Source organism: Petromyzon marinus, chromosome 31 (genome assembly GCF_048934315.1).
Source record: "Petromyzon marinus isolate PM22_M1 ecotype Great Lakes invasive population chromosome 31, UKy_Petmar_22M1.pri1.0, whole genome shotgun sequence".
Lineage (NCBI taxonomy): Eukaryota > Metazoa > Chordata > Hyperoartia > Petromyzontiformes > Petromyzontidae > Petromyzon > Petromyzon marinus.
The window spans coordinates 15,509,817-15,528,622 of NC_133697.1; the positions used below are offsets into that span (position 1 = coordinate 15,509,817).

The window sequence follows — 18,806 nt, forward strand, 5'->3', positions numbered from 1 at the left end:
GTCCTGGAGTGGCCTAGCCAGTCTCCAGACCTTAATCCCATAGAAGATCTGTGGAGGAAGCTGAAGGTTCCAGTTGCCAAACGTCAGCCTCGAAACCTGAATGACTTGGAGAAGATCTGCAAAGAGGAGTGGGACAAATTCCCTCCTGAGATGTGTGCAAACCTGGTGGCCAACTACAAGAAACGTCTGACCTCTGTGACTGCCAGCTAGGGTTTTGCCACCAAGTACTAAGTCATGTTTTGCAGAGGGGTCAAATACTTATTAGCTTCATTAAAATGCAAATAAATGTATAACATTTTTGACATACGTTTTTTCTGTATTTTTTTGTTGTTATTCTGTCTCTCACTGTTCAAATAAACCTACCATTAAAATCATAGACTGATCATTTCTTTGTAAGTGGGCAAACGTACCAATCAGCAGGGGATCAAATACTTGTTCCCTCACTGTACATCATAGCATACATCATAATATACATCATAGCATACATCATATTATACATAGCATACATGATATTATAAATCATAGCATACATCATATTATACATCATATACATCATAGCATACATCATACCATACATCATATCATACATCATATCATACATCATATTATACATCATATTATACATCATAGTATACAGCATATTATACAGCATATTATACATCATATTATACATCATAGCATACATCATATTATACATCATATTATACATATTATACAGCATAGCATACATCATATTATACATCATTATACATCATATTATACATCATATTATACATGATAGCACTCCACATCACATGCATTCCCACATTTATCATCGCACACCACTCGTCATAGCGTACAGCGCGCAACACACACACACATCCCATCACAGCACACAACACACAGCTCACATCACACCAACAATTACATTCCACGGATGTATGTTGAACTTAGTTCGCACCGTATGTGGCCACGTATTACGTACGGTAGCTGCGACGGTGGAAAATAAGTTCAACATACGACCGTGCGAATCGGCTGGGCGGGGTAACGACAACATTCCATGACAGCACACATCACACGCGAGACATTGCACGCAGTGCATCACACACCACACAGAGTACACATCACACACGCCACGCATGACACACATCACGGACACACTCGTCCCCCGTGCCTTAGATCACGCGTCGCAGCTCGCTCGGGTCAGAGGAAGCCCACGACGAGGTCGTTCCCGTAAATACGGTTGTTGTTGTTGTTCATGCCGGCTCGCCTCGCCGTTGCTAAACCCAGCAGAGGTGTTCGCTTCACTTCACCTCCGAGGCCCCCTTCTCAAAGTCTCCCCTTGGCCGCTGCTGACTGATTTAAGGCTAAGTCGACCCTGGGGGAGGCCCAAGACCGGTCCAGGTGTTCGCCGCTGTTGCCGGTCGTGAGCGAGACTGGGACCCGAGTCGCCGGATTCGTAGCGCAGTGCGCTAACCACTACGCCACCGCTCTCCACACCACAACTACCACCCCGTGACTCACGTGGTTGCTTACACGTCAAAAGCGTTGCTAAATCTGCCGCGCCGCGTCCCTGCAGGTATATTGTCATCGCCTTCCCCCTCCAGCCACGTGTGAACAAGGAGATTGCCTGCGTCTTCTCATTGCAATCATCTGGAGTGCGTCTCTACTCATCGCGTTCCCAGCCGCTTATTACACCACGGAAACCCCGTGGGAGCTCTCTGCTCCAACCGAGGTCAGAGAGGGTGAACCCCACGACGTTCTGTGCACCGATCTGGCCCGCCGCTCAAGAGGCGTTCTACAAGACGTACTGCTTAGTAGTGCTCGTGTAAGAGTTGGTGGCACTGTCATCATCGTGGCCATTTGCTGCACGTCGATTGACAAGGAGCTATGGGTTAAGGTAAGGCGGACTCTTAAAATCGTCATTTATATTGAACTGATTCAAATAAGCATTTAGTGTGTAGTATAGCCTTAAATATAGCAATAGGTGTGACCCTATTTGGTAATAAAACAGTTGTGTTAAGATGTTAAAACACCAAACTGAAACCTTTTGCAGGGAAGCACGTCTACATTAAACACATATACTTCGACTCGTTTCAAAGACAACGCATATACTATCAGAGCATGTTTATTTAATGTTCACCACAAGTATAAACTTCAAATCTAGATAGAAAGGGTAAAAAAAACGTTTATTAATTTTACGAAAGCTGTCTCGGGTGTGGACCAATCAAATTCAAGGACAGTGCATATTATTATCAGAGTTGTCTTTTTTGTTTGCATTTTGACTGCTTGCGTTGTGGTTATTGCAAACATGATGCCTTGAATAAAGGTGTCAGTTTTTGTGCCAGTTAAAAGGGTAAAACCTATTCCTAAATTTTACGATAAACAACACGCGAGCTGCGGCCCTACAGGTGAAGCCTCTGAACTTGCACCACGTGCGGCAGCGCTGGGCTTTAACCGTGACGTCACGCCGACGGCGCGCCAGCCAATCCGCGCGCGGGACGCGGCTGGCACCCAGGATCTCTGCCGCCACCGGAAGACTCCCTCCTTGGGTTTTATTTCCTCTGCCGGAAGAGGAATGACGAGATGGGTCTACCACCACCGGAAGAGGCGCGCGAGGCGGGCGTTCGCACCGCGTGAAGATTGCTCCGGGGAGCGATAAAACACGGAGATGTCTTCCGGAAGACGGCGACGTCACTCGGGGAACTTCCCCGTCCGTGTTTACGAGCGATGGCGTCGGGGTGACGCGCGTCGACGGGCGAGGCGACGTCGACGGACGAGGCGACTACGGCGACGTTGACGGGTGAGCGAGGCGACGTTGACGGGCGGGCGAGGCGACGTCGACGGACGAGGCGACTACGGCGACGTTGACGGGCGGGCGACGTTGACGAGCGAGGCGACTACGGCGACGTTGACGGGCGGGCGAGGCGACGTTGACGGGCGAGGCGACGTTGACGGGCGAGCGAGGCGACGTTGACGGGCGGGCGAGGCGAGGGAAGCAGGTAATGGTCACGGGTCAAGGTAACGCGTGACATATTCGTGACACGGGTGGCTGTCGCGCAGTTTAAAGGGCTGGGACGTGCGTTCAATGTTGACATGCAGCACTGAACATAGTCGAGTGTACACACAAACACTGTGTACACACTCAGGTGTACACACACTGTGTACACACTCAGGTGTACACACAAACACCGTGTACACACTCAGGTGTACACATAAACACTGTGTACACACTTACGTGTACACACAAACTCTGTCTAGATTAGACAGTTTTAGAGAAATGACAAGTTGTTCCAGTTGCCATCAGAAACAGTGTTTTGTATTCCCGGCCTACCATTCCATACAAGACAACTGTCACACTGCATGGGACGGCCCTTATCCAGCAGTGGATTGTGCAAAGCATGGTGCACACCAGATGCAACCTATTTTGGTCATATAATTGCCTGACGTCAATATTTAACTGAAGCATGTGTTCCCTTTTCTACAGAAAGTTCCCAATGAATGCAGAAGAAAGATTGCAATGGAATCTGAAAGAGATATAAACGATAACATTCAGCTGCAAGGAGAACATTTTGGTTTTACGAAGGTACAGCTGGCGGAGGTGCACAGATTGTTTGTACCTGTGTAATCGAGTAGTGAAAGCTCTATTGAGATGTGTTGGAGAATTAAATGTCATGTTTGTACAGCTGCATTATTTTAATTCAGCTGATGAAAATCTTCAGAAGTTCCAAAAATGTGTATGCAAACATCAGATTCTGAATGCTAAAGCTTTCCAGTTGCACGGCATCATAAAAAAAAACGAAAACAGTTTCTAGTGGGGAATTGTAGATCAACACCCACGACCTGCACGGTGTGGGGTGGCCCTCATCCACCAGTGGATTGACAAACGGGGCTGCTCAAGTACAACGCTGGGTGTGCACGAAAGCCTTGCCCACCCTTTCGGAGATGAATGATGCCATATTTAACTGGAGCATGTGTTCCTCTTTTTTCAGAAAAGACCGGATAAATGCAGCAGAAACTTGATAATGAAATCTGGAAGAGATGTTAACGATAACATTCAGCTGCAAGGAGAACATTTGGATTTTATGAAGGTATTTGGTGGACGTGTTAGAGAAGACAATGTCATGTTGTACAGCTGCAATGTTTTTATACAGCAAATTCAAATCTTCAGGATCTCCAATTATGAGTACACGTTAGGAAACCTTTCAGATACTGAATATTAAGGCTTTTAATATGCACAGCATCATCAGAATAAACATAGTTTGTACTATGCCTTCATTAATGAATAAATAAGGATGCTTCAACTCATGACGCAATACCATAATTAAGCATAGATGTTAAAATCCTATGTATGTTGTTTGTGATGGTTCACGTGACCCCTCGAGCCACCAGAAGCTGCTATATTCACGGTGTTTAAAAAAATCGATTCTCGAATTGTGACCCTTAGTCGAGACGATTTTCTGAATCTCGAGAAAGCGAGAATCGTGCCGCCCCTACGCTCCTAGCTGGGGTCATGTATCCGCTCAACATGAGCACCGCACCACTGTCTGCACATCTCCTTATACCTGCCTCATCAGATACAGATGCGGTTCAACCACTTTTGTGTGTGATTCGTTGACCGTTAATGTATGAATCCTTATAACTCCTTGCGGCGTTGTGGGATGCTGTTGGCATGAACGACGCTGTATAAAATATAGCGTTCATTATTATTAACTCTACACCATGATCTGTCTACTGCTGCATGGAAGTCTGCCCAAGTCATTACCATCGCTCACAGTTTTACAATGCAACAATCGAGCTCTTACGCGAACTCGTCACTCCATCTGTACGGTGGACGTACTCTCAGGGGTGTCGACCACAAGTTCTTAATTAAAACGTTATTTTTGTCTTTTTTACTGCAGGTGTTGCCTGAGGAGTTGATCCTGAAGATATTGGTGTGCTTGGATCCACAGAGCATTTGCCAGTCGATGCAAGTGTGCCTTTCCTGGAAGGACTTCATCAGTGAGGCTGAACCTCTGTGGAAAAGCATTCTGTGTACACATTACATGAGGCAGAAGAGGGCAGTAACAGGAGCTCCAGGGACCTACAAGGTATTCGAGACCTCATCTGACCAAAATCACTGCCCTTAAAGTTGCTGCGCTGTGACATTGATATTGACCCTTAGTTTTACCTGTAATTTTACTTTATCGGGCAAAGAATAGTGATCTCATCATTGATTTAATAAAAATGTGGGCGAGCTGGCATACAGTATATGGCCGCATACAGATAATTGCGAGGCAAGATTGCAGAATAATTTTTAAAAGGTGAATATTTCAAAAGATATCGTTAACGGTACACGGCAATGCATACCTTTGTTGAAATGTGCTAATTTATTGACTGAAACGGGTTTTTTGTTGTCTTCGTGCACCTCTGTTTCCAAAGCACTCGGATACATTTACTGGTTATCATGATAAACGTATCTTGGTCTTTCCACCGCTAACCATTCCACGCCGTTATGGTTTGTGCTTTCCTCTGCTTTAGGATCTTGTGAGAAAGTACGGACGTTGGTTCAATGGACACAACAGCCACTTGTGCTCAGCTGAAGAGGCCCAAAATATAATGTGTCCCATGGGTGTAAATGAGTGGGGAATGATTTTTGAGAGAGAACTTGGGAGAATTACTGCAAACATACCTTTCTAATTGCTACTTTTATGAGGCAACAGCTTTGAAATATGCAATTGTCATACAATACACTTCGGATTCATGTAGCCTCTACAAGCTACCACAGCTCAATATGCATTATAAAATGCAATGTGCACATCGACTGAATTATATATTTGTTTTATGATCCTTTAGGATGAAGGGAGTGAGGTGTATAATGCTACAGAGCAGATGGAAAGGAGAGAAGACTATGGTAGAGATTTGATTGAACATATTCCAGAGACATTCAGGTCTATACTTTCATGTACAAAGTAATTTATGGTGTGAATGGTCACAAGACGATGCAGTGTAATGCACAACGGGATGATAGAGTGCGTGATTTACCTTGCACAGGTATTTTAAAGTCTCTTCAAATGGCAACATAAAAAGTCAAATTGGTTTTCTGATCAGTCACTGGCCATTAGTCATCTGCTCTTTACAGCCCTGAGCTTATGGTGTAAATTCCCCATTCCCATGGTAGTGTTCAGCCTATCCATAGGACAACCACTCTTGATTCTCACAGTGACACTAAGCACAGCATAACCCAGCAGAATTAAAAGTGTATTTTTTTTTATAAAGAGCACTACACAAGTAGACTGAGTTGCGCGCGGTGGTCTCGGCGCTTTGCAGGCAAGGATTGGTAGGGCAGATGGGTTGTGAAATGGCCAAACCTGCTGGGCTGACCTCTCGAGCATTCACCTCTCGTGTAGTGCCTGGCTGTTCTGCAGGGTTGCTTCCACGTCAAACAAATTGGTCAAACATGGCGAATCGCGGTCGTTCTGAATTAGAGTCCGCGGCTCATTGAGGTTTTCCCGCATAAAATAAATATAATGACTTATTATTCTTGGTTCTTTTGGTAAAGTCACGCAGAAGGGAAACAATAAAATGATAAAAATATAATACGATAAAATTATCACGACGTTTCGACTGCAACACAAGCAATGGTGGTTTTCACACCTGATGATGATTGCTTGTGTTGCAGTCGAAACGTGAGAATTTAATTGTTTTATATTTTTATTATTTTATTCCCTTTCTGCGTGACTTTACCGAAAGAACCAAGAATATGAATCCCTGCAGTCACGAAAGCTTTAAATAAAAATATAATGACTTATTGTTACGGGAATAGACTTAGCGATCCACTCAGCATGTCGTCCATATTTAGGAACTATGTAAAAGCAGAGGTTGGGGAATTTGCTTCGCAGTTATCATTGACAGACACTGATTTACCACTACAACTCAATTATATGATATGCTATGAAAGTTAAAACATACATTTGGATATTTTATGGCTATTGATCCCCTTCCTGCTCTAATGAATGAGATTACTGCAGTAGATACCTGCTTATACAACCATTTTAGTGATGAAGGTGGTTGACATTTTACCAATACTTTTTTTTTATCAACTTTGCACTTACTGTTTGGGTCATAAGATATGTTTAACTTTTCTTTTGTATTTATTACAGCAACACTTTTGAGACTCCCTGCAATGCTCTTATCAGAGTCCTTGTCATGTGCCACTTATGTTGTGTGCATGTATATTGAACTTCTTTCGCATCGTACGTAGCCAAACTTGCACATCACACTGAGTAGAAGGATGCACTTATTTTATCTCTTCATTTTCTCGACACGGTGAGGGAAGCATCTATTTCAATAGGCATTGGTAACTTTTTTTCATACGACGATATGCGAAATTCGCCTAAATCCACCGATGGCTTGCAAATAATAACTTTAATTGGATGGTTAATTTGATCGAGGGCATGTGATTTAAAAGGGATTGTGTCAATTGATGCCACTCAATTGTACTTGGCAGCCAACCGTGGGATGAACGCAGTAGAAACGTCCCCTAGGTGCATTCACAAGTCCTGCAGCAACCCACACAAGGACACCATTTCAACGGCTTAGTTTACTTGCTCCAAATTATTACAACCAAACACGAGCACTTGTGTGTGATTAAAAATGTAGTACATTGATAACTTTTATTCTGTTTTGTAAGAAAATCTAGAATAAAAATGTCCATGCTGTGTGTAATTACGCAAAGCTCATGCATATCGAGAATGTACTGTCCAGTCATGCTCATGGTTGGATACATATTTTCAAATAAATTATATTTTATTGGTCAAACTCTGGAGCATCCAGGGTTTGTTAAGGTATGTTTAAAGTACAAAACTGATTTTCGAGATTTTGCTGTGGACAAACATGAACACTGAGAAGGAACCCTGAAACTACAATATATTAGATGAGGGAGCACTTGCTATCTTGACACTGCTGCCAAGATACAGACCGCAATTTGGGAGGCCATCGTATTTACAATTTGCTTCATTATGGGTTGCAGCCGTGGTGTGATGATAGTGGAACGTGTTCAGTTGAGAATCGCATGGCATTCAAAGAGGAGTGTTGATGAGAGAAATGCGCAGGGGTGGGTCGGGTTGCAGGTTTCACGAAAGCGAGGCGGCTTGTGGTCCGGGTCAGTCGACGTGCGGGTCAGGCTTGGGGGTAAATCCGGGTCACGGAGTTGTGGGTCGGGTTGGGTCGCGGGTCTAAACAGTAGACTCTGCATTACAATATATACTTGTGTGTGTGTCGTGTGTGTTAAATGCAGGTCAATGTTGGTGTTCGTATATCATTTGTTTCATGTTACTGTTCTATTAGCCTGAAAGTATATCACATCGAGGCCCACCCCTCACCTGTTTGACGGCACGGCTACACACGTGGGGAGGAGATACCACCAAAGGGAGAGTTCGGTCAACCTTGCTGGTGCGAGTCTCGGCGATAATTAGCAATACATTACAAATAACTCCGCCAGAAATGTGTTTCTGCCTGTCCCAAGCCAGGATAAATGGAGGAGGGTTGGCGTCTGGTGGAAACCGACCGTAAAACCCTCAATCCAAAACATGGAAAGTCCTTGCAAACAAGTGGCCCTCAGTCCCCCGCAGCCCGTAAGTAGGCAGAGGGTGCGAAGAATCTCGGGACCCAATGACTGCCGCTGCAGGGAGTGCAGACCCGGGCCGTGGTAGCTACGTTGTCTGCACATATCGAGACGGAGAAACAAAACGGAAAGAGCAGAAGGTTGTTCGAGAGGAAGATACGTTTGGTCACATGGAATATTGGAACGATGACAGGAAAGGGTCAGGAATTAGCGGACCGCTTGAGAAGAAAGAAAGTCGAAATCGCATTCATCCAGGAAACAATGGAAAGGCAGCAAAGCGAAAGAGATTGGTTGTGGTTTTAAATTGTTATACCATGGAACCACAGCAAGGCGAAATGGGGTTGGAGTTGTGCTGATTGTGGCGATTAAGACGAAGGTGGTGGAAGTGAGAAGAGTGGATGACAGTGATGATAGACGAGTACTGGACAGAGGCGTTGTGAATGTGGTGTGTGCGTATGTCCCGCAGATGGGCTGCAGTGGGCAAGAGAAGGGTGAATTTTTGGAGAGCTTAGACCAGGAGTTTCAGAGCTTCCCGGTAGATGAAGCAGTGGTGATGGGTGCAGACTTATATGGAAGAGTGGGAAGAGGTAAGGACGGATATGCAAGGAACCCTGGAGGATGTGGATGAGGCAGTAGGAATGAGGGAGGAGATGCCATTCTTCGAATGGCCCAGGCAAATGATTTTGAAGTGGTGAATACCTCCTTCCAGAAGCAGGAGGGACATCTGATGACCTCCCAGAGTGGAGAGGTGATGAGCCACATAGATTTTATTCTGGTGAGGAGGAAGCACCTGAAGGAGTGGAGAACTGCAAAGTGATCCCTGGAGAGTTGTGTGACTGGACAACATCGACTACTGGTGGCAGACTGCGTAGTGAAAGGATTTAGGAAGAGCACGGTGAGACAAGAACTGTAGCAGGGTGAAGTTGTGGCGACTAAACAATGAGAAAGAAAACTTGTGCTGGCAAGCTGTGGAGAACTTAAAAAGCGTAAGGCCTAGGGGGAGCGCGAATGGAATGTGGGAACAGCTGGCGAGTGGAATACTGAAAGCAGCAGGTAGTGGTAGAGTGAGCAAAAGAAGGAAGCTGCAACAAAAGGACGCGTGGTGGCGGAGTGATGACGTGAAAAAGGCAACGAGAGAAAAAGGCCAAGTTTAAGAAGTGCCAGGACACGAGAGAGAGAGAGAGAAGGACCATCTGGGTGAATAGCTGGCAGCGAGAAGAGAGGCAAAGAGAGTGGTAGCAATGGCAAAGACAACAACAGTGTTAGCACAACTCTACCAGAAGCTTTACAGCAAAGAACGCGATAAGATGGTACACCGTTTGGCAAGAGCCAGAGAGAGAAAGACCATCGAGCATGTGAATCTCGTTAAGAACAGTGAAGGAAGAACAATCTTGGATGAGATGAAGGTTAGAGAGAGAAATGAAAGAGTACTTTGAGAAGTTGCTGAATGTGGAACACCCAAGACGCGAGATTGTTGAGGAACATTCAAGAGTAGAATTAGAAGCAGATACTATAGCCAGATACTATAGCCAGATACTATAACCAGATACTATAGCCAGATACTATAACCAGTTACTATAGCCAGATACTATAGCCAGATACTATAACCAGAGACTATAGCCAGATACTATAACCAGATACTATAGCCTGATACTATAGCCAGATACTATAACCAGATACTATAGCTGGATACTATAGCCGAATACTATAGTCGGATACTATAGCTGGATACTATAGCCGGATACTATAGCTGGATACTATAGCCAGATACTATAACCAGAGACTATAGCCAGATACTATAGCCAGAGAAGAGGTGGTGGAGGCTCTGGGGATCATGAAACATCAACAGGCAGTGGAGCCAGATGTGATTCCAATTGATGTGTTTACATTAATGGGGGAAAAGGGTGGTGAGAGGACATTGGTTCTCATATTTAAAGGGAAAGGTGATGAACACGAGTGTGGGAACTGCAAAGGAATAGCATGGACGAGTCACACCATGAAACTTTGGGAAAGCATCATAGAAAGGAGACTGAGGTGGCAGGTGGAGATTAGCGAGAGTCACTTTGGATTCAGACAGGGAAGGTCAACAATGGATGCGATCTTTGTACTGAGACGAGTATTGTTGGAGAAGTTCAGAGAGAAGACACGGGACCTGCATGTCGGTGTTTATTGATCTAGAGAGAGCGTATGACAGGGTGCTTAGAGAGCTCATCTGGTGGTGTTTGAGAAGAATAGGTATTCGTGAGGTATATGTCTCGCTGATCCAGGGACTGTATTAAGGAGGGATAATGCAAGTGCGAAGCAGCTGCGGAGTGCCGGAGAGCTTCCAAGTCAAAGCGGGAGTGAAGCAAGGTTCCGCCTTGAGCCCCTTCCTGTTCATCCGGGTGCTGGACACACGAGAGATTAAAAGGGAGGCCCCCTGGTGTATGCTGCTGTTTGCAGGCGACATTGTGCTATGCGGTTAAAGCAGAGGGGTAGTGGAAGATGATTTGAAGATCTGGGTGCAAAAGATTGAAGGGAATGGGTTGAGGATCAGTCGGAAAACACTGAATATATGGTGGCAAATTTCAGAATAAATAATGCAGGAGGATTGCAAATTGTAAGTGACCAGCTAATGAAGACGAACGAGTTTTAAGTGGCTGGGTGCAACTACGTGGTGCTGATGGATCACCAGAAGGAGAGATGAGAACACGAACAAGGGCTGGGTGGCTGAAATGGCGAGAGATGACCGGTGTGGTGTGCGATAAGGGGGTCCCAGTTTGGTTTAAGGGAAAAGTGTGTAGTGTATAGCGTAGTGTAGAGTACAAGACGGTGGTGAGGCCGGTGCTGTTGTACGCGGCCGATTGCTGGGGCACAAGAAAGAGGGAGGATCGAGCTACGTCAGTCACGGAGACGAGGATGTTGCAGTGGATGTTGGGTTTAACAAGGAAGGACACAGGTGGTGAGAAATGAAGAGGTTAGAGGAAGACTCAAGGTGGGAGACATCGCAGAGAAGACGAGAGAAAAAAGGCGCTGGTGTGGTTCGGTCATGTTGAGAGACGACTTTAAAATGATGTGGGTCAGAAGGTGCAAGCGATGCAAGTGGAAGGAAAGAGATCAAGAGGAAGGCAGAAGAAGAGGTGGGGGAGGGGGGGGCGATGTACGAGGAGCGGACAGAGAGATGGGGACAGAGAGATGGTGCAGGACGGGGCAGCGTGGAGAAGGTTGGCAAGGAGAGCGGAACACCCCGCATGAGTGGGACAAACGCGTGGAAAAAGAAGACAAAGAATGGTAAATATAAATTCGAATACAAGTTGTGAAGACAACTGCATACACATTGCTTATCCAATGAATTAATTGATCCATTAATACTCGATTTCTGAACGGCTCTTTAAATTAATCTTACCAGCTGATGCCCTTTATGGCTCCATCATGTGCTGCAAAAGCAGTGGGACTGCTGTGGCGATCAACAGGTTGAAGGCATGGAATAGCGCGGGGCTCCGGTTTTTACCTGCGGTGAGACATTAGGCAGACACTCGGGCACTGATGGATGTTTGACTTGAGCTGCGACAAACCCGACGAGCTATGAAGATCAATCTGACAGCTGTCCAGGCCAAGCTGGCTTGGTGGAACATCGGAGAGGGAGTTAAGTGGTCAGATAAAACACAAGTCTTCAGAACCCAAACGTCTTCAGAACCCAAACGTCTTCGTGCTACTCTGGTAAGTCGCGTGGTGTTTTTACCCAAGAGAGCTCTATTAAGTATTTAAGACCTTTTCGACATCAATTTCACACATTGTCTGTTTGCATTAAATACTTAAACTTTTTGCCTTCATAGTTGAGGATATAATTTTCAGTTACGTGCAACGGTGTTGCCATCGTTTATATTCTATATTATATGCCATTGTGTACTTCATTCACATTTCACATGGATCGTTTATGAAGTGTACGCAGTGTTTTTGCCTTCAGTGCATTTTGTATCCTAGCCGTGGTAACTGCACGTTGCTGGAATCCGGCGCCGTGGAGGCAACGAGGGTTAGTGGATCACAACAAATGTTTTGAAACTTCCTTCCCGTGGACATTGAGGTGTGTCATGCCCTGGCTTGCCAGGAGATGGCAGAACAGCAAAAATGTGGATTCTACCTGCTCCGTCTGCATTGGAAAGAGTCCATAATAGAGGTTTTATTTGGGTTCGATCGCGTAAAAACCCGCCACCACCCGACACAGCCAACTAGTAAGGGTTGTCACGTAAACAGAACTTGCCAATTCATCACTAGTACAGCACACCGGTGTGTTGGAGAGCCAAGCCACAGCATTTACAATCTGAGTACCACGTTTCGCAAGTAATTAGAACTAGCTTCATCAGGCGACAGACAGATTTGTGGAGAAGTCTAACTGTTTCGTTCTTTATATAGAGGGGTAGATGTGGTGACCACGCTTCTGCGCTCTTTCCCTAAGTTGTGCCATACAAAATTCCTCTTGCGATGTTCACACCACTCCATTTCGATGTTTGTTAAACTGCAAGTGGGAAGACATCGATGTGCAGAGAGAACATCCACACCGATGAGAGGAGGCAGAGGTTTCAGAGAAGAACGCGCGATTACAATGGGATACAATAAGTGACATGAGACGTGTCTTGCTAAGGAAAAGAAGCACGCATGTCACATGTACCGCTCCATCGCCAGGTCGAGAACAACCCCGCGAATGAGAGGTGGGGAGCTCTCAAATGCTTGAGACAATCTCTGACTTATCACAGTGGTGCTCCTTCTTAAGCTGGGGTGCACGCTGTACCCCCTGGGGGTGCGAGATGCCCTTTCTGGGGGTGCGAGACATGGCCAGATTTGTTTTAAAGGTAAATAATCGAAACACAAATTAAGCACGGGCACATAAGTACAACTACTTTATATTCTTGGTTCTTTCGGTAAAGTCACGTAGAAGGGAAACAATAAAATAATAAAAATATAAAACAATAAAAAACATTATTTTATTGTTTCCCTTCTACGTGACTTTACCGAAAGAACCAAGAATATGAATCCCTGCAGTCACGAAAGCTTTAAATCTAAATACAACAACTTTCATTAGACCTCCTTTGCCAGTACCGAAATGTAATAATAGGGTTTTCCCCTTTTTTCGACCACCAATTGGGTCGAGGCTCAAAAGAAAGCCGTCCCTTGGTGTGGACCAATCAGTTTCAAGGACAATGCATATATTATCATTGTATGTTTTTTGTTTGCATTTTGACTGCAGGTATTGTGGTTAATGCAGACATGAATCCTTGTAAAAAGGTTTCAGTTTTGTTGCCAGAAAGAAGGGGAAAAACCCTATTATTACAACTACTTTGTTTCATCAAAACGATGTATTTATTTACATTATACACTTTTACCGATTGAGAACCATAGGAGTGCAAGGCTGTAGTAAAGATGTTGTGCTCATGACAGACAGGACCGTCAATCTTGTTGTTAGAGTGGTGGTGGTGGTGATGATGGTGGTGGTGCTAGATGGTGGTGGTGGTGGTGGCAGCGGTTGCTGTACCTGGATGCACTGTGACGGTGACCGTCGCCGTGCCGAAGCCCACCGAGTTGCCGGCCCGGCAGGAGAAGCTGCCACTATCAGCCGTGGTTAGCGGTGGCCCAAAGTTGAGAACTTCACCCTTCTGGCCATCGAGCATTGCATCATTCCTTCAGAAAACGCAACGCAGATTATGCCGAGGGATCTTTTAGACGAACGCGTGGGCACAACCGCAGTCAACCGAATCGAAAGTCAGGTCTCGGGCGTTAGAGAGTCAGGTCTTGGGCGTTAGAGAGTCAGGTCTGGGGCGTTAGAAAGTCAGGTCTGGGGCGTTAGAGAGTCAGGTCTGGGGCGTTAGAGAGTCAGGTCTGGGGCGTTAGAGAGTCAGGTCTGGGGCGTTAGAGAGTCAGGTCTGGGGCGTTAGAGAGTCAGGTCTTGGGTGTTAGAGAGTCTGGTCTGGGGCGTTAGAGAGTCAGGTCTGGGGCGCTAGAGAGTCAGGTCTGGGGCGTTAGATAGAAAGCCTTACTTGCTCCACGTGTATTCTGTAACCGCTGGGTTGGCATCAGCTGCACAGGTCAGGGTTCCTTCTTTGCCCACAAACCAATCATTCTGGTAGCCAGTGAGCGTCACCTTTGGTTGATCTACGGAGAAAGCGACACATTCACGACGTTGTCATTCAACTGAAACGTTGTGGATTCGAATCTTCGGTTTTAATCTGCGCTCCCGTGGGCCGCACGGTGAACAAGGAGACCGGCAGCAGTGGTTTTCTCAAGGAGACCGAGCTCACAGTCTCGTGCAGTATCATCTGCTGCTCAGGTTTTACATTTACGGTGAGGATTACTGTGACAACAAATTATAATTTTATATTTTAACGTTCAATTCCAATCACGACCATCATAACATTTTAAAAGGTATAGGTGGCATTGCTGGGGCACACTTACGGTGGTGAGGATGCAGCAGCAGCACAAGGTGTGTGAACACGAGGTCGAAGGTTAGGCTGTGTGCCATCGGTAGGTTCGTTTGTCATGCAATGTTTACGGCTTAATTTTGCGCCTTGGTAGAATTTTGCAGCCCTTTGTCAATCCACTGTTGGATGATGGCCTCGCCATGGCATGTCCACTATAGCCATCGTTGCTGCGATAGTCAGTCGTTGTTGGTTTGCTGACAGGTCAGATGGAATGCTGTTTCGGGGTAATTATATCGGTACACCACATCTATCTCGCCAATAGTACAGTGGCCATAACATTATTGGAAATTAGGGTGCAAGGATAATTATTGTACTCTATGCCAATAACCTTTACTTCAAGCCAGCCTAGCAGCGTTCTGGAAAATAACGGATAAAATAAAAAACCCCCAGGACATCACTCGCAATTGTCAGCCGGGGTGCATTGACCCCTGCAGAACTACCGTTCTACCTCCCTTACTACGCTGCTGTGAACTTGTTGAGATGAGACTGGCAAGCTATATTTTGGAAACGCTTCCCATTAGCTTACATTTAATGTTAAGGGTGATGGTCATCTCCACGTCGGCTGTCATGGCAGGGTGCCGCACCCTGCAGGTGAGGTTCCTCCCGTGATTCTCAAATGTGGGCACCATCCAGTACTGGCTCTTTAGGGTCTCTGTGTCGTTGGCGTTGACCTCGAAGAGCTGGGAGACGCGCCCTACGTTCGGGTGCTCTGACCAAGTGATGAGGCCTGCGGGTTTCCCGCTCCAGGCCACGCACGTGGCCACCGCCATCTCCACTGCACCGCCATCCACCAGATCAGTGCTGCTCATCTCTAGGGTGGCTTTCGGTGAAACTGCGAAACACAAAGGGGGTGTGGGTGATATGCGGCTTGGTTACACCGCGTGGATGTCAGCGCCACATCAAGTACAAGAGCGATATTTATTTACTTATCCAGGAAAGCCTCACTGAGTCTCAAGACTTGTTTCAAGAGGGTGCTGCTACAATGGAATATTTGCCCAATTCTATGTCAGGAGTGCTTGGAACATGGAAGGAAACCGAAGCGCCCGGAGAAAACCCTTGAATGCGAGGGAATGACATGAAATGTCCATACGGACCGGTTCGCAAACCCACTTGTTGTACTGTAATCATCTGGCCACTTTTGAGTATGCAAAATCTCCCGACACCGCCAGAACGTACAAAGCACAATTCCAACGCTGGTTGGGCGCGTTGGCTCTGAGAAGTTGAGCACAGAGCATGGTCAGCAGGGAGCAGGGAGCACGGTCAGCAGGGAGCACGGTCAGCAGGGAGCAGGGAGCACGGTCAGCAGGGAGCACGCTCAGCAGGGAGCACGGTCAGCAGGGAGCAGGGAGCACGGTCAGCAGGGAGCAGCGGCCACCACGACGCGTGGCCGTGCCGGGCACAGCGGCCTGGCGCTGAAATCTGTGGAGTCGCCGCTGTGTCGAAGAACTCCACGTTGCATTGATCACTTTTAGATTTTAAATTAAAAGCAATTAATGTAATCCCATACTGTACCTGGACTCGACACTTGCAAAAGCATGCTACACAATCACCTGGCCGCTTAGCATCCCGGAGAGATGGAAGTCTCGCTCTATTCTACATCCTTCAGCAAGCCTCGCCTCCAAGATGCCCAATCACAGGCGTCCAAACAGAGTTGACAATGCGGTGCTCCAGAATAGACATAATTGCACCTCCTGCCTTTCACATTACTCCAAGACACTGGTGGAACCAACAACTTCGTCAGAACATCAACAGGCCGATGCACACGTAAGTGCAAAATTAAAGACAAGCCACGTCGTGTGATTGTGGCCATGCATCCCAAACTCTGGACCGTAAAGCAAACCCCATAGAGACACCTTGAGAGACCGTACATGGAGACTCATAGGGATACATAGAGACTCACGGGAATACATGAAAGACAACACAGTGGTGCGTGCGCCTGTGGCCATGCAGCTCCAAACTAAGGACCGCACAGTAACCCCACTGTAGTCCGACGGAGAAGGAACATCAAACCGACACGATATATCTCTCTCTCCTGAAGCCCTCTCCGTCCGTCGTGGCCAGCAGCTGACCTCGACATTGGCATCGAGCTCCTGCACGTCTTCCTGCTGCTGCCGCTGCTGCAGCATCCGCGCGCGAGAAAAGCGAAAGATCGAGGCCGTGAACCCGCCCTGGGAGGAGGGGAAGTTCTCACGGCTCGCGTCGAGGTGCGTGCCACCCACTGTAGAGTTCGAGGGTGAAGGTTATTTCCCGAGCGTCCATGGCGCTGATGAAGCAGAAGAAGTCTCCGTCGTCCTGCAGTTCCAGGTTTTTTATGGCGATGGAGGCGTCTTTAAGTTCGGGGTCCATGTTGGTGAACTCCAGACGCCGGGAGTAGCTGCCGTGGAAGTCGGTCGAGTTCTTGCCGCGACTGTTCCTGTAGGCAATCTGCACGCGGTCCCCGTACTCTGATTTGAACCAGATGATGCTGTCTGGCGACTCGGACCCTGGGTAGAGGCAACGCAGGGTGACGGATCCGCCGAGGTGTCCTTTCACGTTGACCTGCCCGGCCTCGGTCAGAGGCAGGAGGATTCCTGAGAGTGGCAAAGCGGAAGAGGGTGGCACACAGAGGGAGAGAAGACGACAAAGGACACGGGGGACAGAAGTAACGAAGGGAAAGGCACGGAGAGAATTGAGACGTTATAAGCTGCATCGGCCATGGTCAATCCACTGCTGGATGAAGGCCTCGTGAATCCGTCTCTACCATCGCTCTCACTGTTCTGACACGCTACTCGCTACCGAGCACCTGTAGACGAGCTGCTTTAATCGTGAGGTGTTTTCCAAAAAACAATATTGGAGAAATAAACGCAGACCGTAATTATAAACGTATAACATATTGACCGTTTCAGATTTGTCAATGGTGAAGTAATGATAACCGAAGGAAATACATTACAGGGAATTGTAATGTTGGGTGTGAACAGCGAACGCAATTTATTCAAACTCCAAGAATGTGTCCAGACGTAAACATTCTTACCGTGAATGAAGAGTACCAGCAGTGGCCCACCATTCGTACCCAGACGCATCATCTTCACCTTTGCCAAAATGTCTCCTTAGCGAACACCTTTCTCGTGTGTAAACGACCAGATTCTTGCTTTTGGACTTTAAACTTTACAGGTGGCAGTCAACCACGCAAATGAAGATCTAAGAATCGGCCTCGAGCTCAAAAGGGCGAACTTCCCTGCGGGTCATTCACAAGGGAGGGGGAGGGGAGGGGGACGGGAGGGGAGGGGAGTGGCCCCAAGCGGTCCACGGAGGCAGGGATCCGAGTCGGGCCCCTGTCGATCAGCAAACGACACTTGACGGTGATGATGGAGGATTTCAGAATCTATTCTATTTTATTTTCACCTACGTGACTTTACCCAATAGAACCAAAGAGTATGGATTTAAAAATCTGCCATTGACGCAAAAAAATGTCAGCGGAAACATGAGTGCAGACCGGAACACAGATCCACAACACTCACAGATGTACAGCATTGCATGTATAAAAGCCCCCTCGCTCCCCAGCCTTATCCAGACCACCAACTCGAAAGAACTGAATGCATAGCCATTTTGCTTCCAGAGGAAAATAGTAGCAGCGACCCTTGATGTATGTACTATACCGATGAGTCCTAACGAGGACGGAACCGCCCTACAGTTGTCTTTATTTCAATGCTGCCTGTTGTAGGGACGGCCACACTTTCTCAACTGTATGAGTCGGCCGTCCACTTGAAAAAATGTCCACACGTTCAGTTCTC

The 18,806-nt window shown here is 46.8% G+C and overlaps 1 protein-coding gene and 1 long non-coding RNA gene across 5 annotated transcripts; one reads left to right on the forward strand and one right to left on the reverse strand.

Moving 5' to 3' along the window:
- Positions 1 to 2,643: 2,643 nt before the first annotated feature.
- On the forward strand, positions 2,644 to 7,779 carry LOC116947909 (uncharacterized). Of its 4 annotated transcripts, none has more exons than XR_012945745.1 (5): positions 2,644 to 2,782; positions 3,467 to 3,565; positions 3,972 to 4,070; positions 4,881 to 5,069; positions 5,500 to 7,779. It is a non-coding gene; the product is annotated as an uncharacterized LOC116947909 (long non-coding RNA). The 4 variants fall into 4 exon arrangements; XR_012945747.1 differs by lacking the exon at positions 2,644 to 2,782 and adding an exon at positions 2,799 to 2,853; XR_012945746.1 differs by lacking the exon at positions 2,644 to 2,782 and adding an exon at positions 2,871 to 2,897.
- On the reverse strand, positions 7,340 to 18,280 carry LOC142929587 (nectin-3-like). Its single transcript, XM_076071159.1, has 7 exons — positions 18,047 to 18,280; positions 17,256 to 17,606; positions 15,563 to 15,868; positions 14,596 to 14,710; positions 14,094 to 14,239; positions 11,970 to 12,074; positions 7,340 to 8,195 (listed from the first exon to the last, which is right to left on the reverse strand). Exons 1-6 carry the CDS (start codon positions 18,096 to 18,098, stop codon positions 11,983 to 11,985), a joined length of 1,062 nt encoding a protein of 353 aa, XP_075927274.1. The 5' UTR covers positions 18,099 to 18,280; the 3' UTR covers positions 7,340 to 8,195; positions 11,970 to 11,982.
- Positions 18,281 to 18,806: the final 526 nt, after the last annotated feature.